Below are 24,517 nucleotides of genomic sequence, written 5' to 3'. Positions count from 1 at the left end.
CTTTCTTGAACTGGGTAGTCTAGCTGAAATGTGAAAATTTCCCAAGTTTTGGAGATAAAACAAAGAAAATAAACATTGAAACAGAACTCATAAGGTGAACACTATTCCCTTTCTGTTTGTGGTCCACTCCAAGGGTCTTTTCTCAACTGGACAAAGAAATAACCTCCTTGAATATTCCTCAACAGGGACAGAACGCTCAACATCTGGAGCCCTGGATTAGGGGCTGGTACGAGGAATATTTGCTCGGTCAGGAGGGACCCCTCCTACTCAGACTGTTGCAGACCTCATCAGCTGTAACTCATCCTCATGTATTACACCTGATGTTCAAACAAGAATTTCACACATATAATAAATAGAAAGGAAACATTTCCCTCAAGTACCTTCTTACCTCTCCTTCAGGGATTCCTTTTCATTCCCAGAACTCTGTCCCCAGGTGCCTATGGTGACCCAGTTATTTTTGAACAATTTATCAACAAATCAACCCTATAGTGACTTAGGGTATTATCTTTCTCAGTGTACTTGAAATTTAATACGTAATGCCGGGAAACGGAAAATATCAATTATGGAGCACTAAATTTTTAAACTAATTTTTATTTTTGACTAAGCAATACATATAAAAAAAATACATATACACATTTTAAAAGCAAATAAGAGAAAAAGCTCGTGTTGAAAACATCCATTCTTACTCCCTCTTCTCACCATCTGCACCAATTAATCTTCTGAGATGCAGTTACTGTATTTTCAAGATTATTTACTTTTCATGATTCCTGAATTTTTTTGATATTTCAATTTCCTGAAATTATGACTGAGGATTTAATATGATATACTTTCTTCATTTCTGAAATTAATATACTAATAAATGTACAGTATTTACATAATGATGACTAAGTAAAAAATGACATTCCTGGGTCAAGAGGTATACTAGATTATATTTCCATTTTCATTCAACTTTTTCTTGCAGTTGAAAATTATACCTACTTTCTTTCTCTCCCTCTTTCATACTTGCTTAGTTTTGTCTATAAAAAAAAACACAAAAAACAAAAAAACAAATAGGGTAGTGCTAATTGTTTTCCCAAATGTTTTAACGATATTTGTCAAGTCCCTAATTTTTCCAAACATCCAAGCACTTCAGATAATCCCTCCGTTTTATTTTGTCATGGGCGACTTTCCTTTGCTTCGATATCTAATCATAGCTGTTAATCTAGGACTTTACTTCACCATTCTCCTGTATTTGATTCCCTGTTTCCTGGATTCCGCTTATTCATTTCGTTATTTTCTGCTCATTTTGTTGAAGCACACCCACTAATAGAGTCCAAAGAGTATATGGGAAATAAAAATTGCATGCCTGACATTTTTGTTGTTGTTTGTTTGTTTACCTTTATTCTTTATTGGCTGTATATATAATTCTGGTATGTAAACCATGTTCCCACAGAATCCTTAAGATATTGTTCCACTGTCTTCTCACACTTTGTCTTGCTGCTCAGAATCAAATGCTTCTCTGTTTTTACTCCTTTTTAAATTTCTTCACCCTATTTTCTCTCTAGAACTTCTGTTGGTCCGAATTTGGATTCCCTGGATTAATCCTTTGTTTTTTTCACTCCTATTTTTGTCTTACTCTCGGGTAACTTCCTCTGCTGTATGCTGCTGGCCTGCCATCCACCCATCCACCCACCGGCCCACCCACCCGTCCGTCCACCCACCTGTCCATCCACCCATCCATCCATCCCCCCATCCATCCAGCCACCCCCCACCCCTCCCCCACCTCGCCACGCCCTCCCCACCCCCCACCCACCCAATTTATCAATTTATCATCTATGTATCTATCAATCTATCAATCAATCAATCAATCTATCTATCATCTATCATCAATCTATCAATCTGTCTATCAATCTCTCTCTCTCTCTATCTATCTAAAATTTAGATGAGGTGTGAGCAAGCTATGGCATGATCAAATCCAGCAATGATGCTTCTCGGTCAAGTGGTATAAATGAAGTCAAGTTTTAATAAACAAAGTATTATTAGAAGGCAGTCATGCTCATTTGTTTACATATTGACTGTTTTTGCACTAAAACGGCAGAGTTGAGAGACCTTATGGCCTTCAAGCTAAAAAAATTCACCTTACAGAAAATGTTTGCCAATCCCCCTCATCATGAGTTCTGCATTTTCCAAAAATTTCTAGAAATATTTATTTCATCCACTCTTGTCTCCTCATCCTCATTTGTATTCCGCTGTCATTACATGAGTTTTGAGGAGGAAGAGGCAATAAAATGTGCAGACAATCTGCCGTGTTTCAGATATGAATTCCTCATGGAAGATTTCAGGCACGTCAGGTGATGACAGAGGGTGAAGGAAAGTGGCTGATTAAGCTGCCGTATAAGCTAGAGCGGTTACCCGAGGATAGAAATGGGAAGGAAAGGTCTTTAATTGTAAAAGGGGGCTGACACCCTCCATTGCAACCCATGTCTTCCAGTCTGTATTTAACCAGTGTCATTATAAGGTTTCTTACTATGTACGTATTTCTCTACACAATCTTTTAAATCAGAAGAAAGTTTGATATGTTGTAGTTACTTGCAGCTTCCTTGGCTGTATAGTTCAGTAAGTGTGTCCACCATTATTTTATTTACTTTTTTTGTGTGTGTTGCCGTAGAAATGGCCCATCACTTGTTCATTTATTTCTGAACTCTGAATCATCACTTTCATGAGGTCTTTACAAAATGCTCTATTTAGCTTAGGTCAACCTGTTCATTTCTGCAAGACAGCAGCTTCCAGAAGTGTTAGGAAAATATTGTTTTTAAATACCTTTTTTGTGTTTATATTTTATTGTGGAATATTGAGCGAAGATATTTGATTGGAATAGAATGACTTTTCAGGCCATCGTGTTAATTTAAACTGAATTTTCTTTAGCATTTCAATTTTGTATTTATTATAGCTATTTGAAAATATAAATATCTTTGATATCCATAAGTGTTTAATTTTCTTGAGTCCAATGTTTCCTCAAAATAATGAGCTTATGATTTCATCATGAGAAATAATAGAATTTTATGTGCAGGCAGTCCCCAGGTTATGAACATCTGACTTGTACTTAAGAAAGGACTGCCATAAAACTTATTATATTAAAAATTTGAGTTAAATACAATAGTTTGTAATAATGAACGCATGCACTACTTTGTGATACTCATGAAAACATATGTGATTTGGAAGTGTTTTGTAACTTTTATATGCATTAAAAAAAAAAAAAACACCTTGTCATTGAGTCGATTATGACTCATAGCAACTCTATAGGACAGAGTAGAACGGCCCCATAGAGTGTCCAAGGAGCAGCTGGTGCATTTGAACTGCTGACCTTTTGGTTAGTAGCTGTAGCTCTTGACCACTGTGCCACCAGGGCTCCTTTGCATGCATAGAAAGGTAAAATATATACTATACACCAAGGCAAATATTAGACTAACTGATGCTAAAAAAGAATCATATGTACCTGTTTCAATTTAGCTACAAGTTTGACTTAAAGACAGACTTAGGAACAGATCTTGTTTATATCCCAGAAACTGCCTGAGTATGTTTCTTAAGAAACCAACTGAACTTAAATATACATTTACTTTTCCACTTTTTTGTATCAAAATGTTGGTTTCAATTATTATCACTTATATTTTAGAATGAAGTATCAAATTGAAAAATATGCTCTTTACTGTTTTCAAATTTATATTTGTGATTTAATAGTTAAAAAAAATTAGTAAATTTAATAGTGCAAATAGGCAACCATTTATTTAGGATCCAAATTTGCGTCTTCTGATTACCCAGTATGAATCTGCATTCAGAAACTGGTGATAGGTCACGTACAGTCATGTAATTATTTCTTGTATGCATTGGCTATATTTCAGACCAGACTTTCCCTCAAAGGCAACAATCTACATTAATTCTATTTTTTCCCCTCTTTATAGTATTTAGCTAAAATCATGCAAATATTTTTTATTTGATGTATGTAATTTTCAATCTTGGTATTTTCCTTCTAAACTGCTCTAGGCTTCTGCCTAGAGAAATCAAAACAAACATATCATCACATGTTTAGGCCATTAGTACTAATTCTTAATCTTTGAATGTTTTCTGTGAATACTTCTAAAAGACTTGCGAGGTTTTACATAATTTCAAGTGACCAACAAGCTTTGCAAGTTAAACTTTGAAAATATTATAGTAATATCAAGTGTAGTGATATAAATCCTTAGAGACTCGCTGAATGGGAAGGGATTTTGAGAGTATTTTTTCCAGAGCACATTTTACTGATCAGAGAATTGAAGCCCGAAGAAATGAAGTAACTCGCTCCATTCATACGTGACATGGGTACAGGAACTTTGGAACCTAGATCCTTTGGCTCCAGTTTACTTCTTATAACTATTTTGTCTTCTTTGAAGCCAAATCAAAGTCTCTGTACCACATGAAAAAATATAGATGACATCTTAATAGATCATTTGCTCCCTAGCCTTATATAGATTTCTTCAGACCTAGATTGAAAATCTATTTCGGTTGGTTATAAATGAAACAGATAGGTCTTCTACAAAACTATTCTTTAAGCTTGGTTTCTTCCATTATAAAAATAATACATATTTACTATAAAACATAGAAATCATGGTATCGGCATCCAAAGGTAATCCCTATTAATATTTTATCAAAAATACAAAATTTTTATTAATTTAAATTTAATAATCACATTCCTTGCAGTGGGCAAAACATTTCTTTTACCCTTCCTCCTACTGTTGGAAATTTAGTTTCTGGAGCAGTCTTATTTGATGTTGAATTATTCAAGCCCATGCCCCTTTAAGTCACTGAGACATATAAAATGATTGGCTCTGAAAAGGAAAGAAACCACTAATATTGTAGTACACATAGCCTCTCTCCCACATGTCTAACATAATCTTTAAAACAGCAAGCTATCTACTTCAAGGAACAAGGTAAACAGAAAAGAATTATTGCTTCCTTCACTTTCGAGATTTGGTGAGTCTTCAGTGGAATAGCCCAAAGGTCAACTTCAGAATGATCTTACCCATTTCCCAAAACACTACTATAAAAATGGTCATGTTATTCTGCTTAGATGCCTTGAACGACTCACTGTCACCTCTGGGTTTAACGATGGACTCGTCCTCATGATGTACCGGATTCTTCTGATTTAGTTCATGTCGTTGTTTGATAAAGCCTATCATCTCCCTAGAAGGGCAGGAATCTTACTGGACATGGAACCATAGCTTCCCTCCAGTGCCCTACCATTTTGCTGCTCTCCATTTGTATCAGCTGGCTTGTTTTCACCTCCGCTTTGCCTCAGACCTCTAGCTTATTCATGATCTTCGCTTTCTATGTGTTGGCTTGCCATGATATATCCTCAATGCCTATCCTTCACCTTATGACTATCTATCAGCATCACTGCAGATCAGCTCATTCTTTCGATATGTAAAAAAAAAAATTCGATATGTACCAGTTTAAAATTACAGAGAAGAAAAAAACTGATTATTTGAGCTAATCTTTTTGTCCTGTGGCACCTCATAGGTTGCTGGCTGGTTTCTGAGTTGGTCGTTCTTGGATAGGGTGTCCATCCTGAGTCTAATCAGGTGTGATGGATGGTTGAGGGTAGGAGTGAAGTGGAGAGGGTCATATTTATAAGACTTGGCAGGTGCGTTTGGTAGGGACAGGTGCAGTTATGAAGGATAGTGGATGTAACCTGTTACAGAGATCCTTTACTATGTGGTCCAAACGTACTTTTTGGTCATTTTTCCACTTATCCTCTAATATGCCATGCAACCTAGAGTCTAGTCACAGAAAAATATTCACCATTCCCTGATCAGGCCATGTTGTGTTATTCCTTCGTGATTTTTTTTAATGATGTTTTCTCTTATTGGAACAACCTTCCCCTATTTTCTATCTGATGAAATCTGTAAGAGGTATCTCAAGTCTTACATCCTCTATAAAACCTTCTCTAAGGATTTTGGTGACTTCCTCCTAAGTTTTTTGGAGTGTTTACATATGGCATATAAATACATTATACTGTAATTTATAGGTCAGCTTTTCAAACAGAGTAACCTTTAAATTCAGGGATAGTAGAACCTTATTCATCTTTAAATTTTTACTGTCAACAGATAATATATATTCCATATGTATTTGTTGAAAGGAAAATCTCAAGATGATTCAGGGGGAGACATTTATAATGACTTTATCATAATTAAAACTCCCTGCAAAGAATACTCATAGCTGATTTGTTTAGCTATTTTCAAATTTATATTTGTGATTTAAAAGTAAAAAATCAGAAAAAAGAAAGTGAACTTGATTTGTGTGTGTATGTTTGCATCTCTAGGAAGTAGAGCCTCACAAGTAAGTTGAACATTGCAAACTGGCAACCATTTATTAAGGATCCCACTGTGTAACTTCTGATAACCCGGTGTGGGCCTGTATTAAAAATAATTGGGACCAGGTAGTACATAGCCACGTAAATTATTTATTCTACTGAATGTGAAGAACACTCAAACTTTGGGTCAATAAGCCAGGTTATTGTTTTATCTTTTTGTCATTTGTAGGTTCTATTTGACTAGAAGCCTTGCAGATGTATTTTTATTGTTTCATCTTTCCTTTTTAACCAGAGAAATTCTACTTTGAGGACACTTTCATTTGTGTCTTAAGGAAATGACCTTGTATTTACAGAAAAACAACTCTTTAACATTGTCAAAATGTGCAGGGGCAATTTGGGGACAATTCCTCCTTATTTGAGGCTCTTTACTTCTTCTGGGCCTCACCCATGGCGCTGTGTCAAGTGACTTCCTGCACTTTCATTGAGGACCTTACTGGGAAATCTGTAGCCTTCAAAAACCTGCCAACAGTGTCAAGAAGTATGGCTCTAGAATTCAGCTTGAAGAAGCCTGACTTAAATGATTATTTGTAATCTGAACCTTCTATGTCTACTTTGTGCCAGTCTCCATTCTAGATGCTGGAGATAGAATTGGGAGAGGAAAAAAAAAAAAAAACCACACACTTCTACACCCAAAGTATTTATAATTTAGAATGGCATGCAAATAAATAATAATAATAAAAAAGACTCATTACAATACAGGAAATGCATGCATACATGGAAAATGCAGTGTGCTCTGTGACTCCATACAAACGGCACTTATATAGATTCAACAGCAGGGTATAGAACTGATCTAAGTCTACATCTATAACTCCTAGTGTTCCCGGGTCTCCAGGTCTCGCTTCTGCTACGGTAAGACACAGGTCGGGTCAAAGCCAAGGAAGAAAACTTTATTTGGTTGGCCAAGCAAAGGAGCACACTGGAACTCGGGTTGCTAAGGTGGCTCTCCTATGGACAGACACAGGGGTTTATATGGGGAGGAAAACAGAGTAGTTGGCTCCCCCTCAGGATGTGTTCAAGAATGTGGTCTACCGGGATTGGGGGGCGGTCTTTACGGTGACATTATCCTCATGTGGTGGGTGCAGCTGCCCTGGGATCCAGGACTCTCAAAATGGTCGTGGCGGAGCGAAAATGGTGGCCTAACTCCTCCCAGCCGCCCCCATGTCGGGGACATCTCTTTGACAGGTCGCCAGGAGGACAAGTTTAGGTTCTTTGTGCATGTGTTTGCTGTTCGGCATCTGCGGGGGCAGCTAAGACTGGTTTCCTCCAGTATTTGCCCCCGGGCCCTTAGTTATTTTTATTTATTTTTTGAAAGCCGGAATGAGGAAGTCAGGGTATTTAGCTTGAACTTTCCGGGTCACCACGTAGTGGTTGCATATCTCATTAGCAAAGAAAAACTGTGATCAAAATGAACAATTAAAAAAATAAATATTAATACATCTGGCCAGAACAGCATCTAGAATCACTTCTTTTTCATTCTATAAGTTCTCAGGTTATTCTCAGTAGAGATGGTTGACACACATCATGAAATTTAACCTAACTAGTATTCAGCATGACTGGCACCTTTTAGTGAACACCCTGAAACGTATTGAACAATGAAAAGCCTGGCAAGAATTATTGGTCAGTATTTTAAAAAGTCCACTTCAGGGCACATTTGGTAGTCTACACCAATTTTTTATCCTAAACATTTGTTAAAACAGATGAGGTGCAATGGTGACAGCTTGGATAAGGTTCTTGTCCACAAATACTACAACTCGACTGAGATAAATGTGGACCTGTTGTCAGAAATAATTGTGTCTGGCAGTTGTATGTTGAAAGAAACTGGCATGAAGTCACATTGTCACTGCAGAGGCTTGAGGTCGAAGCAATAGCACTTGAAGTCACTGTGAGAAGCAGTCTACTAAAGGGAAAAGTTTTTATCTCATAATATAAAATCAATGTGGTGACTTGATCCAACTTATTTGGTCTTTTCCCATAGGAAAATTAGGTGTCTTAGGCAGTTTATCCCAAGCAGCCTCACATGGGGCATGCACTAACTTCCCTTAGACTTTTCAATATCAGAATCAATTTGAGGCTATCAGTTAGAGCTTCCAGCCAAGGTTTGCAAGCCAGACAATTCCCAGATGGGCTGTGTGTAGTGAAGCCAAGATAATGTCATCTGGAATAATAATGCAACTTCTTTACAAAATGCATCCTTTATGGTAAAAGAACTTATGTTGATATTCTGAGATTGTCTCCAAAATTTTTGTTCAGTTTCTCTGATAGCCTTCTCCACATCCATTTTTATGACAAAGGAAAATCTGGGTTTGTTTAATTTAATCTTGCTATTTTATCTGCCTGAGAATAAACATCAAGAAGCCTTCTTTTATCTAATCTTCCAGTGGTATCAACACATGTATTTTAATATCTGTTAAGGCCAAAAAAAAAAAAAAAACCCTGGTGGTGTAGTGGTTAAGCGCTATGGCTGCTAACCAAAAGGTTGGCAGTTTGAATTCAGCAGGTGCTGTTTGGAAACTCTATGGGGCAGCTCTACTCGGAATAGACTGGATGGCAATGGGTTTGGTTTTTTTGATTGGGGCCTATAGTCCCAACTATTAGATATAGATGGTGTTGTTGGAACTATAATTGATGCTAGGGTAAGTAGAGAACTTCAATCGTTATGCAAGTTCATCCGATATATTAATTGGAGAGTGTCTAATACGGAACATTGAGAGTTCCAAATTTGGCAGGAACATAATACAAGTTTGTCTTTGTTTTAAGATGGAAAACCTCTCAAAATATAAAACTTAGGAAACAACTGAAGGATTAGCGCGCCTTTCAGTATAGTTCACAGCACATAGGTTTTTAAGGAAAGAAGAAAATAATTATCGGTAGATGATGGATTGTCCACCTGAAGAATCTAAGAGATTTAACAGAAAAATTATTGGTACCAGAAAGGCAGTTAGTAACCAAAAAGATTGAAAAATAAGTGTACAAAAGCAATTGCTTCCTCTTTGCTACCAAACTGGTTATTGTAAGTAAAACAGGAAAAGTCTTACAAATTTGAAATTACTCGTGACTAAGCTTAAGAAATGTTCAGGACCAAGAAACCTAGAAACAAAAGCAGTAATGACAGCTACTACGAAAACATTGCTGAGGACACAACGGAGAGAGATAGGTGTCTGAGTCGGCAGCCTCAGCAGCCTCATCTAAATATAAATTCAATGCAACATGATCAAAACCTCAACAGGAATTTTTGGGTCTAATTCTGCACTTATTTTTCATTTTCTTAGCATTCTATTATGTAAATTTTTGAACAGATCCCACAATAGACAGGATAACAATTAATTTTCCTGCACCCATAATCCAGGTTCAGTTTCAGCAACTATCAGCACATGGCTGCGCTTCATTTATTTTCACCCCCACCCTCACAGATCATTTCGAAGGAAATCCGACACATCATTTTATTTCTAACTCTAAAAAAGCACTGTTTTTAAAAGTATTGCTATGATGCTGTTATCCCGTTTTTAAAAGCTAGCAAATATTTGATAAAATCACCATATACCAGTCAACATCAAATTCAGTAAATGAAAGTGCACACTTAAACACACATGCACACACGTCAGTTTTTTTAAACCAGTATCCAAACTAGATTCTCACGTGGTATTTAGTTAATAAAAGTCTAAATCTGAAACTAAACTTCCTTTTATACTGTAGATTCCTCCCTCCCTCCATATTTCCTTTGAACTTTATTTGTTGAAGAAGTTGGGTTACTTTTCCCGTAGACTTTTCCATAATTTGGATTTTGCAGAGTGGGTCTCTATGACACACAAAGATACATACATACACAGTTACATTTGTCTCATTTTGCTTTAGATTTTTAAGGATTACTTTTTTAGTTAGAATTAATTTTTAATGGTTACTTAAGCATTTTCATGTTTCCAAAGTCAAAACCTCAAAGTAGAGTATATTCAGAAAGATCTAGTAGCGTCGTCTCTTGACCCCTTGCTGCTTCTTTCCTTTCTTTCTTGATTTAGCTTTCCTTTTTTTTTTTATTTAAAGATACACATACGTATGTATTCCTATTCCCTCTTTCTTAGATAAAAGGTGGCATGCTATGTATGATTAAATGCCTTGCATCTTTTCAGTGAAAAATATATCCTGACAGCCATTCCATTAACAGCCTATATAGGCATATGCCTCATTTCTTTTTTACAAGAAGACATTTTAAACAGAAGATTTATTCAGGAACCAGGGTAGGTAATCTCATTCACTTATTCAAAACAGGGTGGGTAATCTCATTCACCTATTCAACAAACATTTACAGGGTATTCAATAAAAGTAAGTGCAATATTCTTGTGATACTGAGATTAATAAGCCACAGCTTCTGTTGTAAAGGAAATTAAGATCTAAGAGCAGAGAGAGACACTTAAAACAGCAGTTTACTCCTGAGTGATAAGTGCTCATGGAGCTGGATACCGGATGCTACCTTAAACCTGCAGGAGGGACACCTAATCCAGAAAGAGAACTCAAGCTGAGTCCACAAAAATGCGTGGGAGTTGGCCAGATTGGACGTGACATAAAATTTGCATTGAGAGAACAAACTTTTAACAAAATGTCATTATTAGTGTAAACAATCAAACCTGTGATCCAACTGTCTGCCATCCAGCCATCCCCACCCACCTGAACTTTTTATGTAATCTAGGTATAGAATTTTGAAAGAAATGAAAATGTGGATTGTGTTTCATAGGACCCTTTAGCCTCCATAACAGAACCAAAAGCTGTTTTAGAGCTGGAGGGAAGGATAACGTTCAATTGTAAAGCACCTAGAAGTCATGGCATTCTTTGTGGCGCACCATGTAATATTTACATTTGAATTTTAAGATAAGTGTCCAATCCTGTGCTAAACTTCTTCCTGTTGCGTGCTCTTGTTATGGCAACTATCATTTGTGTCGGGTTTAGGCAGGCACTGTTCTACTGCTTTCTAGGTATTGCCTTTGTTAATCCTTATAACGTCCTTATAAGGAAGCATTTGTACTACTTCCATCTTATAGATGAGGAAACCGAGACGTAGAATAAATGACATTACAAGTGTCTATAAAAAAAAAAAAAAAAAAAATTTTTTTTTTTTTATATCTAGTGAACGAAGCTCTGGTAGCACAGTGGTTAAGTGCTTGGCTGCTAACTGAAAAGTCAGTGATTTGAACCCAGCAGCCACTCTTTGGGAGAAAGATGTGGCAGTGTGCTTCCATGAAGAATTATAGCCTGGGAAACCCTGTAGAACATTTCTACTCTGTCTTTTAAGGGTCACTATGAGTTGGAATTGACTTGATGGCAACGGGTTTTACATCCAGTGAATGGCAGCGCTAGGATTTATACCCAAGCAGTTTGGCTCCCATGCCAGTGTTGTTAATGACAGTGTCAGATTGTCTTCCTCTCCTAGAATATAAACTCCAGTACCCAGTGCCTTCGAGTCTACGCCACCAGTGTTTCCCCTAGAATATAGAACAAGAAATAAATAAGTAGAAATTGAGGAAAATATATGAAAGAACATTTTATATTAAGAAAATTCTTGTTGTTGAGTCAGCTCTGACTCATAGTGACCCTGTGTACAGCAGAACAAAACACTGCCTGGTCCTGCTCCATCCTCACAATCATTGTTACAACGTTTGAACCCACTGTTGTAGCCGTTGTGTCAGTCCATCTCACTGAGGGTCTTCCTCTTTTTTGCTGACCCTCAACTTTACCAAGCATGACGTCCTTCTTCAGGAATGGGTCCCTCCTGATAACATGTCCAAAATATATGAGACAAAGTTTTATTACCCTTGCTTCTAATGAGCATTCTGGCTGGACTTCTTTTAAGACAGATCTGTTTGTTCTTCTGGCAGTCCGTGGTATATTCAATATTCTTTGCCAATGCCATTATTCAAAGGCATCAGTTCTTCAGCCTTCCATATTCATTGTCCGACTTTCACATGCATATGAGAAGATAGAAAACATGATGGCTTGGGTCAGGTGCACCTTAGTCCTTAAAGTGATCTTTGCTTTTTTTTTTTTTTTTTAACAGTTTAAAGAGAACTTTTGCATCGGCTTTGTCCAACGCAATGCTCACTTTATTTCTTGACTGCTGCTTCCATGGGTGTTGATTGTGGATCCAAGTAAAATGAAATCCTTGACAACTTCAATCTTTTCTCCTTTTATCATGATATTGCTTATTGGTTCAGTTGTGAGGGTTTTTGTTTTCTTTATGTTGAGGTGTAATCCGTACTGAAGGCTGTGGTCTTTGATCTTCATCAATAAGTGCTTCAAGCCTTCTTCGCTTTCAGCAATCAAGGTTGTGTAATCAGCATATCACAGGTTGTTAATGAGTCTTCTTCCAATCCTGATGCTGCATTCTCCTTCATATCCATGAAGAAAGGATACAACCCTGACACACACTTTTCCTGTCTTTAAACCACACTGTATATTAATGACTAGAAAACTCTAGTCATTAATATCCTCCCCCAACCCATGAATACATCTTATTTAAGGTTAGTGACAATACTTTTTGATCTACACAAAAAATGTGAAAATTCTTCAAGGCAGTGGTTTGTTAAGTACTGCTGATACATACCCAGCGCTTGACAGATGAGGAACCCGAAGTCCAACAAAATAGGGTGACACAGCTGTTTTGTGATAACTAAGGGCTGCAATTCATTCCCCCTGTCTGATTTCAGTGCATGTTTTCAATAAAGTGTGAAGGTCAGACCATAGCTTTTGGGTCTTTAAGACTTAAAGTAACCAGAGGTCATTCTGAGGTGATCATGTAAAAAATAGACCCTCCTAAACCTCAACCAAAATAGTAGAAGATGAAGACGATCTACTTTTGATAGTATATTAGCATGCATACTTCCAAATAGCCCTCTCGTTTATTTTTTTCTTTCACTTTTCCCACTCTACACTCACGGATGGCACAATTATATAGCAATATAGCTTCTCAATGTATTATTTCCAATTTTATTGTTAATTTCTTTTTTTTAAGCGTGTAGCCACAGCTCTGATAATTTTTCTGACTTTCTTACAAACTAAAAGACATCCTTAAAGTACTGTATTTGCAAAGACTTACTTCAATGGAAACAAGATTTTTTGATTTAATGCCACAGTTAATTTGTTTTAATTATATATAAAAAAGTAGAAATTATGACATCCTATGTGTTCCCTTTCTTTGTTGAGATTACTGTGCTTAAAAGTCTGCATAAATAATCTATTATGAAATCAAAGTGATAAATACTCTCTGAAAAATCATTGTGAATGTCTGAATTAAAATATGAATCTGGAAAAATATGAGGAAAAAATATGAGGACAAAATGATTTGTTTTTTTAGTTACTACATAAATAGACTCCTATTCAGATGTTTTATTTTATCTTTTTTTTTTTTTTTTAACCTTCTGGCTATAAACGTTCTTTTTCACACTACACTAAGTTGTCCTTGTTTTATCTGTCTTTATGTTCTTTCTTGCATCTTTTTAATGTTTTTTTTTCTATCTAATTATGAATAACAAGCTTAAGTTAGACATTATGTTGTATTTTTTCCATATTTGAGGGGAATGGAGAATAGGAGACAAGCTTGTACAATAGGATAAACACTCATAAAAGAAGACTTAAGAAAGAACAACTTAAAGAAACAGACTCAATTCTGGATATTTTCGATATTTTAGAACAATAAAGTAAATAGAATATGGTTTCTGGCATCTGGCAGTCTTGAGTTCTTTCCCTACTTTAATACCTATAAAACTCTGTACAATTTATTAATTGTCTCTTTTACTCAGCTTCCTCATTTCTAAAAATTAACACATATTTTACCTCTCAGGTTGTTTTGAGATCATGTAACAACTATCAAGTTCATGGATGAAGTGAGCACTTAATTTACAGTTTTATTTGTGTGTATTTTGTTCTAGAAAGAATTTAAGGTAATTAGTACTTGATAATTTTTTATTCTGATATGATCTATTCTTGCAGGATATTTCATAGGTTGTACCACCAGTATATAAAATGCAAAGAGATATACATCTATTGAGCTACTATTGTGTTTCCAACAGAGTTGGATACAAAGAATATAAGGATGAGAAAAACAATGGTCCAATTGCAAAGAACGTGCCACGTTTTCCTGCCTGTCTCTGCCAAAAAGTTCTTATTGAATTATTCTTGGTCTTTAAGGCCACACTTATGGCAAATTGGAAGCCTTATAGCAAAATAATTTTCAGTATTTCAGTACCAAAAAGGATCCACCTTGAATTGAATTCTAGCATATTATGTTAACCCTTGTTTTTGTTGTTTTCTTGAATTGAGTAATCCCAATTCTTTAAACTTCTCCCAGCGGCCCTTGTTCTTTTCAGACTTTATCATCCCCAAAGTCATTGGTACAAATGGCTAAAGGACTTGGCCGCTAACTAGGTTGGAGATTTGAGTCCACTTAGAGTTGCCTTAGAAGACAGCCTTGGCAATCTGTTTATGAAAAATAAGCCCTTGAAAACCCTGTGGCACGCAGTTCTTCTCTGATATACGTGAAGTCACCATGAATCAGAGTCCACTGGATGGCAGCTGTTGGTGGTGGTGGACCATCATCCAACACTTTATGCAGCTAGTATCACCAAGTCATTGTAGCTCTCATGCAGCTACGCAACTACAAGTATAAACTTCGTTCAGGCAGCTTGATTATCATTTTTATTTTTCCATGGTGCTTACTTATAATTCTGTTCAGTTGGTTTTCTCTTTTGAAATTTTATTGCTTACAACATTCTCTTAATTATGTCCTTTTGAATGTTTGCACATTAATCTATGCTTTAGACTGATCTCACTGAATTCTTTTTTACTGGCAATCTCCTGATGGTTAGGGAGATTATACATAGTTATTTGGAACACTGTAAAAGAACCCAGAGGCCAAAATAAGCCATTCCTGCTAAAACATACCTTCTTGTTGCAAACTGCTTGTTAAATTGATTATTTATTGGCCCTTCTATGTAAACATGTAGAAAGGTGCAGGACACCTCGGCTACTTACTGCATTTCAATTTATTTTCTAATGTCTTTTCAAATATTCTTGTAGAGCTTTGTACACTTTTCTGTAGTGGATAAAACTGCATGTAAGCACCCAAGGGTCAGGCCATTCCTAACTCAAGCTTAATGACTTTGCTCCATGAGCTAAGATCATTTATAAAACTCACAGAATTCATCTGTTACCACGTATAGAAACACCTCAAAGAGACAAGTAAACATGACAGTTGAGGGGATTCAAAATTGCAAGAGAAAAACCATGGATAGAGTTATGAGCCATATAATTATCCTCATTCACACTGTGACTGGCTTTAAAGTGATTTATTCAAAATAGTTACCTGTGTACTCTTAACTACCTCCTTTCCTGAGTAAGTGTTAATTCTGATTTTGGCATTTGTCTATAGAATATATTTGTTCTTCCTCTTGAAACGGAGTTGGGCCACATTTTCAGTAGTGTTTAAATCAGTTAATCATATTTGCAATTATCGCATAATGTTAGTTACTTGAATTTCAAGTCGCAGTGTTCTTAGAGGAAGCTTAGTATCTTCATTACACATACAGGCATGGTTAGCTGATTACCATTCTGAATGCTACAGTTTAACCCTGGATGCCACTATTTCTGGCTTCAAAAATATATTGGGTTTTCTCATTGAAACAAGTTTAGAAGGAAGAATACCATTGCTGAATTCTACTTCTTAGTGCTTTCAAATAAGAAGCCCCCTTTGACGGTGTCCAGACACAATATGAATACATTACAGTCTCATCTCTTGGTTTATAAGTAAAAGCATCCTTGAATGATTTCAAAAAGATGAACGATTTATAATACGGTTAATGAAAATTAAGGTATATTGGTTTTCCTGGAGGAAAATTGTACTACATAATTAATTTAAAAATCACTGTTTATATCTTCAGTTTATTGAGAAACAAGGAACAGATTCAAAATAATGAAGCTAGAGGAGCACATTGCATTTTGACACTGTCTCTAAAACGATCAGTATTTCAGGAGCAATTTCATCTTGTTTGTGTTGCCATTTTAGGTGCCATTATACTTACAGCTTTTCTTTTAACTAGGGGTTCTTAATTTTTTATTAAAAGATGCAAAAGAACTGTAGGTATTCCTGCTTTTATGAAATAAGTGTCTTAAAGGTTTATGTTAACATTTTGGTTATTTTTACGTAGTGATTATTATATTCCATAAAAAAAACAAAACCATAAATCAGAAAAATGAAGTAAGTTGGGCAAGGGTACATGTTTGATAATGGTGGAAGAAACTCATTACTGTCGAGCTGATTCTGACTCATAGAGACCCTATAGAACAGAGTAAAACTGCCCCATAGGGTTTGCAAGGAGTGGCTGGTAGATTCAAACTGTTGACCTTTTGGTTAGCAGCCATAGCTCTTAACCACTACGCCACCAGGGTTTCCTTGATAATGGTAGAGCAGAACTAAAACCGGTAGAAACCAGACATACGGTGTCTTGTGATTCCTTAGTTTGTGGAATCCCAGAAAATGGACACATTAAACTCTAGTCCATGAGCTTGAACAGGAATGGTAACTTCTTTGTGTAAATCAGTGGTAATATAGAATGGGCTTAATTTGCATATAATCCTACCATAATTTGTGTAGCATCCTGTGGTTTTAAGTGTTATCTCTCTCATTATCCTATCCACCTAGCCACCACCTGTCCATCCACCCTGCATCCGCCCATCCGCAAATTCACTTGAGCCTCATAAAATATTATAAACTCTCACGTGAGCCTCACAATAATCTTATAGACAAGGCAGAAAATTCTTAACATTTCACTGAAAAGATTAGTAAACCAGAGTTCAGGAAAGGGTAAGGAATTTTCCAGAATTGTATAATTAGTAAATGGTAAAACCAAGACTTAAATCTGGATCTTTGATTACTATTGGCTTATGCCATCACATGTTTAAGATTACAGTTTGGAGATTTACAACCTCAGTTATTAAATATGCAGAAGTGTGCCCTTTCTCTGAAATCCACATAAAGAAAAATTCAAAGAAGATTATGGAACATATACAGAAGCAACTCTATGACATCTACAAGGGAGAAAGTTTAGATTCCGTATAAAAAAAAAAGCAAACCTGTTGCCTTCAAGTTGATTCCAATTTATAATGAGCCTATAGGACAGGGTTTTTTATAGGACAGGGGAGAACTGCCCCTTAGAGTTTCCAAGACTGTAATCTTTACAGAAGCCGACTGCCGCATCTTTCTCCCCCAGAGTGGCTGCTGGGTTCGAATTGCTGACCTTTCAGTTAGCAGCCAAGTGTTTTAACCACTGTGCTACCTTTATACAATAACCTTTTGATGTATAGACTGTCTGCATCAATTCCAATTCCTCATATACTATGTACTTTTCAGACTACTTCCAATCGGTTTTTCTTCACCACTGCCTCCTTGAAATCGCTCTTGTCAAAAATCTCTATGTTACCAAATCCAGTGGCCACTGCTTTGTTTTCATCTTACTTCTTAGCAGTTGTCTGATTTTATCATTTTGAATAACTCTTCTCTCTTGCTTTCCTAGAAATCATGTGTCTTTTTTTTTTTTTTTTAGTCTTCGGAGTCTCCTCTTTGGTGCTCTTTTCCTTCAATTGACCTTTAAATCTTTGAATGTCTCAGAGCCTCTTCCCTTCCCTCTCCTCCTCTTCCCTCCCCTCCCCACTTCCCCTCCTCTCCCCTCTCCTCCCCTCCCCTCCCTTCCTGTCCTTGTCTCTCCTCTCCCCTCCCCTTCCCTTCCCCCCTTCCTTCCACTCTCCTTCCCTCCTCTTTTTTGATGATATCATTCAGTTCCATGGCTTAAAGCCACCAAGATGATGATGTTCAAATATGTATATCTCCTGTCTAGACTTGACCAGTGAGCTGCAGATTCATTGACCATCTATTTGGTCTGCATCTCCACTTAGATGTCTCAAGGCCATTTCAAACCTAGTATGTCAAAAATGCAAATCTTGGTTTCCAAACTACCACCCAAAACTGTGATTCCTCCAGTCATCCCCATCTCTGAAAATGGTGTCATACTGTGCTGAGTTTTCTCAAGTCCCAAACAGAAAAGCCACATGTGTTTCCATCCTGTTGTTCTCACATCCCAACATTTTATTCATCATTAAGTTTTATCAGTTTTAACTTTAAAATTCATCTTAAATCTTCCTATTTCTTATTCTCTTTATTGCTCACACACATGCAGTCCATTCAGGAATCAGAGTAATCTTTTAACCCTTTGATGACCTAGTTATTTTCTGCTTTGAATTTTTTGTTGATACCATGTGTTTTCATTAATGGAGGTGTGCTGAATTATTGAGTGTGTCTGAATATTTGTAAGTAGTATGGGTTTTTTCTTTTCTTGCCCCCTCCCAAAAGCCTACCCTAAGTGTTTAGTGGTACATATGAAGTATCACTAATTATACGTCAGTGTCCCTTTGGGGTCTATGTATGTATAAGAAATAAAATTTTTCAAAATTTCTATTTTTCCTACCCAAAATTCAGACACCTTATACAATACCCTGTAGAAAGAGTAATTTGTAGCACACACCCATTTCTTCTTTTTCAAACAGTCATAAAGGCCCCTGCCTTGTGGCAGCATGCACTAGAAATGGTTCAGCAGCTTCCGAATAAACCCCAGAGGCTGAAAAATTTCCTGATCGCTATATGTACCGCCAGGCATGGAAGGGTTATTAATGAAGTCATTCCCCTCTTTAAAACTCATCAGTGACTCCCCATTGCTTTTAGAAAACAAACTCTACTATGACCTGGAAAGCTCTCCATGATCTGACCGATGTATAACTTAGATAACACATGTATTAGTTACCTGCTTTTGCAGTAGAAAATTTCCACAAACTAGTGGCTTAACACAACACAAATTTATTATCTTACAGTTCTGTAGGTCAGAAGTCTGACATGCATCTCACTAGGCTAAAAAAAAGATGTCCACAGGTCTGAATTCTTTCTGGAGGCTCTAGGGGAGAATCTGTTTCCTTGCTCATTGTGGTGTTGGCAGAATTCAATCCCATGTGATGGTAGGATTGAGATCTCTATTTCCTTGCTGGCTGTTAATGGGGGCCACCCTTAGCTTCTGGAGGCCTCCGTCTAGTCCTTGCATGTGGGGCCCCTGCATCTCAAAACCAGAAACAGAGCATCTTATCCTTCAGCTTGCCATCTTTCTGTCCTTTCTTCCATAGTCACATCTCTCTTTAACCACAGCTGGGAAAAGTTCTCTGCTTTTAAGGATAGGATTTCCATGATTAAAGTGGGTTCACTTTTACAACCCAGGATAATATTCCATTCTCAATGTCTGTACCCATAATGGCATCTACAAAGTTCCTTTTGCATGGGTTTACAGGTTCCAGAAGACATGAGCATCTTTGAAGGGCCATTTTTCTGCTCACCACACATCTCATATTACCTTGATCACCACCCTCCATCTGGTTCTCAAACCTGTTAAGCACTTCCTTACCTTAGAGACTTTGCATTCCCTGGACCTTCCTCCTAAAGTCTTTTTCCCTGGGTCTTTGCATGGTGGTAGACCAGTCAAGATGAGCTCTTAAAGTAGATCAGACTGTACTCATAGATGGGAGTTCAGTGAATTGAAGCTGTGAGAATATGGGGATGACAGAACCTGTGGACAGGAGATTGGGTCTGACAAATACGATAGCAATAGTTTTACTTAAGTCTACCTGTTTGGTCTATGATTAAAATGTTCCTATTGTATTGTGGACAAGGAGGAAGTTCTGAGCATACTGACTTTTTTTGTTGCAAATGACATTCAGTCTTGCATTGGAGGTAAGAAAAAAGAATTACACATGGTTTAGCAAAAGTAACTATGAAACTATTTGTATTGCTTTTCCTTTCTAATATTAGACCTTTTACTTTAGTATACATAATTAGCAGGGTACTGATATTTAAACAGAATCATGTGCTCGTAGAAAGAGGACATTGCTACTGAGAGGGAGTGAGAGCACCAATCATTTTCAGACAGCAGTTTGTTTTCAGCCATATTTTGCTGAGTCCTGGAGGATTTCTTTCCCACCTAATGATGAGCTCCTAAGCGTCAATCTTGATCTTTTTGTGTGGAAAATGAGCAAATATGTATTACATAGCTGTTAATTGGTGAACCAGTAGAGCATATAGAATACAGCCAATGGCATGACAGATCTCCTGGTCTGATGAAATGGATGTCCATCACTTGGTATTTGAAGATGCAGCTCAGCCCTTAGAAATGTCATTGCTATTTGCAACTCAACACTAGTTTGGGACTAGTGAATCAATCAATCAATCAAAGTCTTTCTTTTAAAACAGTACTTTTTTAAAATTTAAAGTCAAATTTACCTTAGGATTTGAAGTTTGATGGCCTGAAGAAGAAAAGATTTTGCTTGTATTACTGAAATGGGAGGCCTTGAATTTAATCCCATTGCTTCACATTGGCTAAGGGAAATGTTGTATCTTAGGATATGGACTGACATAATAAAAATGGGATGGGACAGTCTAAAAGGGGGCAGCAGTGTCAGTGGTTATTAATTGCTGATGAATAGATTCCAACTCATGGTGACCACATGTGTGCAGAGTAGAACGCCTCTATAGAGTTTTCAAGGCTGACACCTTTCAGAAACAGATCGCTAGACCTGTCTTCTGAGGTGCCTCCGGGTGAGTTTGAACTGTCATCCTTTTGGCAAATAGTTGGGTGTTTAACTATTTGTACCACCCACAGACTCCAAAAGGGAGATTGAGTAACACCTGAGATTAAGGACATGGGATGCAAGTATGGAAGGGGGTGAGGAACTAGAAAGAGGCCCAGTGCCTCTGTAAACTCTAGCTACTGACAGCTTGTGCTTGTTCAGAGTGTTGATTATTTTGTGGGTAGGTGGCAGAAAAAAAGTGAACTGGATGATCCGAAGAGCGGGATTCATCGTGTTAATGGGGAATCTGTGAGCAGACAGTGATGGGGAACAGAAAATCATAGTTACTGAAGTTAAGGATGTAGGTGGAGTGAGGCAGCTTTTGAGAGTCTAAAACACAGAGATCAATAGAAGGATCCAAGTATCAGGAATATGATAAAGGTGAAGAGTGGGCTTGGGTACAGGGCAGAGATGCCTGATGATAAGAATGCAAAACCAAACAACCATTAGGTTGATTTTATACTGAGTCATAAATAATTGAGCCGGAGATTCTTTAGTCTGTTCTTCCTGAGACCTAAGTCAAGTGAGAGACTTAGGAGTATACCTATTCTTCAGGTATTAACTATCGTAATAAGATAGTAGATAAGCAAGGAGTAGGTGTACTCCTAAGTATGTTTCACATTTACAACAATAGTAAAAATTCTACTATCCGACTGTTTTGCACATTAACGACGTATGTTTGGCAGTAACAAAGGCTGTGGTGTGAGGTAAGAGTAATGCTGGCTGTGAAGGTTAAGGTTATGTGTCAACTTGGATGGGCCATGATTCTCAGTGGGTTAGCAGTTATGTAATGATGTAATTTGGAAATTATGTAATGATGTAGTCATGCTCCATTTTCTGATCTGATGTGGTCATCCTCCATTTTGTGATCTGATTTGGTCATCCTCCGTTTTTGCATGATATCAATTTTCACATAACAACTTGGTCTTTGGACCCTAACCATGTTGATAAGTGAAGAGTGGGGACCTTCTCCTCACTTATCAACTATCTCTTTATCCAAGATTTCACATTTACAACAATAATAAAAAATTTACTGTTTGACTAATTTATGCATTAATGACATGTATCTGGCAGTAACGAATGCCAAGGTGCAAAGTTAGAGTAATGCTGGCTGTGATGATTAAGGTTATGTTTCAATGTGGCTGGACCATGATTCTCAGTCGTTTGATAGTTATGTAATGATGTTATTTGGAAGTTATGTAATGATGTAATTTGGCAGTTATGTAATGATGTAGTCATCTTCCATTTTGTGATCTGATGTGGTCATCCTCCATTTTTGCATAACAGTGATTTCACTTAATGACCTGGTCTTTGGTGCCTAACCATGTCACTAAGTGAGGAGAGGGCATACTGTGCTTATAAGTAGAGGCCAAGGACCCCAGCCATAGCAGATGGAAAAAAAAAAAAATTCCAGTGCATTCTCCACAACTTGTGCACTCTTTTTTTTCTTCTCCTCTCCTCTCCAACCTTACTTTTTAGCACATTGCTATCCTTTTTCTTTTCTATCGTTCAGTTCATGGAAAAGGGTTTAGAGGCTATGAGGGCATGTGGGCAGTAAAGAAAATAAAAAAGGAAACCATTCTTTTTTTTTTTTTTTCCCCTCTTACATTTAAGAAGCCCTAACATAGACATTTATCTATTTTTTCAAAAGGGGATATGTTACAAATTATCATCCAGTGAAGGAAGTCCTATTACCCAGTTGGGCAAGCACAGATTAGGTTTTCAATCACTGGTGTAATCAATTTTTTTCTTAAGGAAACACAAGGTATCTGTCCTTTAAAGCATTAACTGTGATGCCAGAGGTATATTACAAAGAATCTCCCCAAGTTATTTCTACCCTTCCTTCCATTATCCTTTATACAGCAGGAGTTTATTTTTCCTTTTCTTTGTGATTTTAAAATTTGTATTGAATGCACAAGAAGACTAAAATACAACCTTTTCTTGGCATAGAGACTTGCCACCCAGCTGGCAGTTTTATTATAAGAACAGTTACCTGGGGAAGTGATTTACTGGTAAGAACAAAATCATTATACCCTATTATCTCTCTGATGTTTCCCTAACATTCTCATTAGAACACAGTATCTGGAATTCAGATGGAGCTTGAGTCCAGAATCTGGACATTGCTTCACTGAAAGCTTGAAGGAAGAAGACTGAAAAACTGAACCCCAAACATCTGCATCTCTTTGTAGTAGATTAAGATATAAATACTATTTTGCCTTAAAATAAGTAGATACAGGGATATGACCTGTAATTCTTAGCCTCAGGTTAATACAGTCCACATTAATAACATCACATTCTCATGACTTGTCCTACTGAGCAATGTAAAATAGCAAAAGCCCTCCCATTTCAACCTTTGCATACTGTGTGTTCAAAGAAGACTGTCTATTTCTGAATCCACACCTATTTCAGGCATAGAATTTTGCTGCAAATGATTTTGACTTTCGTGCTTTATGTTTCCATGCATTGAGGGATATCTTTTGATCCTCTGTGATAGAGTTAGTCATATCTTGCCAGTGGGTAAATTACTTGATTTTGGATGATGCATTATTTCTTCAGGTGTTTGGGTGGCCTTTAGCGTGTCACACAGAGTGCTATCAAACTCTGTAATAACCCAGGAAAATGAACTCACCCTCAAACCAGTATTTCTTTCTTTCCTCTGAACAAGAGCTATTATAAGTAGTTGATGACTCTCCTCACCTTTTCTTTACCCCACTCCCTTCCCAGTGCCTTATTGGTGTTTCCTGGGTGCCCCAAATTGTTTGCTCTTATGCATCATTGAGCCCCATAATCTGGACCTTTCATTATCTGCCTCCCTCAGTTCCCTGCCCCTTTGTATTAGTTATCTACTGCTGTGTAACAAATTGCCCCACAACTTAGTGGTTTAAAATAACACACATTTATTATCTCATAGTTTCTGTAGGTTAGGAATTTGGGAATAACTGAGCTGGGTTCTTCCAGCTCAGGGTCTCTTATGAGGTTGCAGTAAAGCTGTTGACTGTGACTGTAGTAATAAAGGCTTTCCTGGGCTGGAGATCTGCTTACAAGATGGCTCACTTACATGGGTGTTGGCAGGAGGCCTCATTTCTTTGCTGAATAGGTCTCTCCATAGGGTTCCTTGAATGTCCTTCAGGTTGGGCAGCTGACTTTCCTTAGAGTTAGTGATGCCTTTTAGGACCTTGTATTGAAAGACATATGCTGTCACATCTTTCATATTTTTATTGGTTGGAAACAAGTCACTCAGTTCAGCTTGTATGCAAAGAAAGGGAAATCAAGCTGCATCTCCTGAGTGGAGGAGTATCAAAGAATTGGTAGACTTATTTTAGAACTATCACATGCCCTCCACCCCACCTACTCCCCTCAGTTTATCCCAATTCAACTCCCTCATGTCTCGTATTTGACAGCAGGTGTGTTAAAATATTTAGCTGCCTCAGGCAC

The 24,517-nt window shown here is 37.1% G+C and overlaps 2 protein-coding genes across 2 annotated transcripts in view; one reads left to right on the top strand and one right to left on the bottom strand.

The window, feature by feature from the left end:
* The window catches only part of LRRTM3 (leucine rich repeat transmembrane neuronal 3), a 211,973-nt gene extending 206,781 nt beyond the window's left edge, over positions 1-5,192 (bottom strand). The window contains exon 1 of the mRNA XM_064269887.1: positions 5,036-5,192. Within this exon, the coding sequence (XP_064125957.1) occupies positions 5,036-5,192 (157 nt within the window). The remainder of the gene's footprint in view (positions 1-5,035) is intronic.
* Positions 1-24,517, top strand: part of CTNNA3 (catenin alpha 3) — a 1,776,048-nt gene that overhangs the window by 731,274 nt on the left and 1,020,257 nt on the right. The gene's annotated exons all lie outside the window — the stretch shown is intronic.

Source organism: Loxodonta africana, chromosome 16 (assembly GCF_030014295.1).
Source record: "Loxodonta africana isolate mLoxAfr1 chromosome 16, mLoxAfr1.hap2, whole genome shotgun sequence".
Classification (NCBI taxonomy): Eukaryota; Metazoa; Chordata; class Mammalia; order Proboscidea; family Elephantidae; genus Loxodonta; species Loxodonta africana.
Note: the sequence above shows the minus strand (reverse complement) of the source record. Positions and strands in the feature narration are given on the sequence as shown.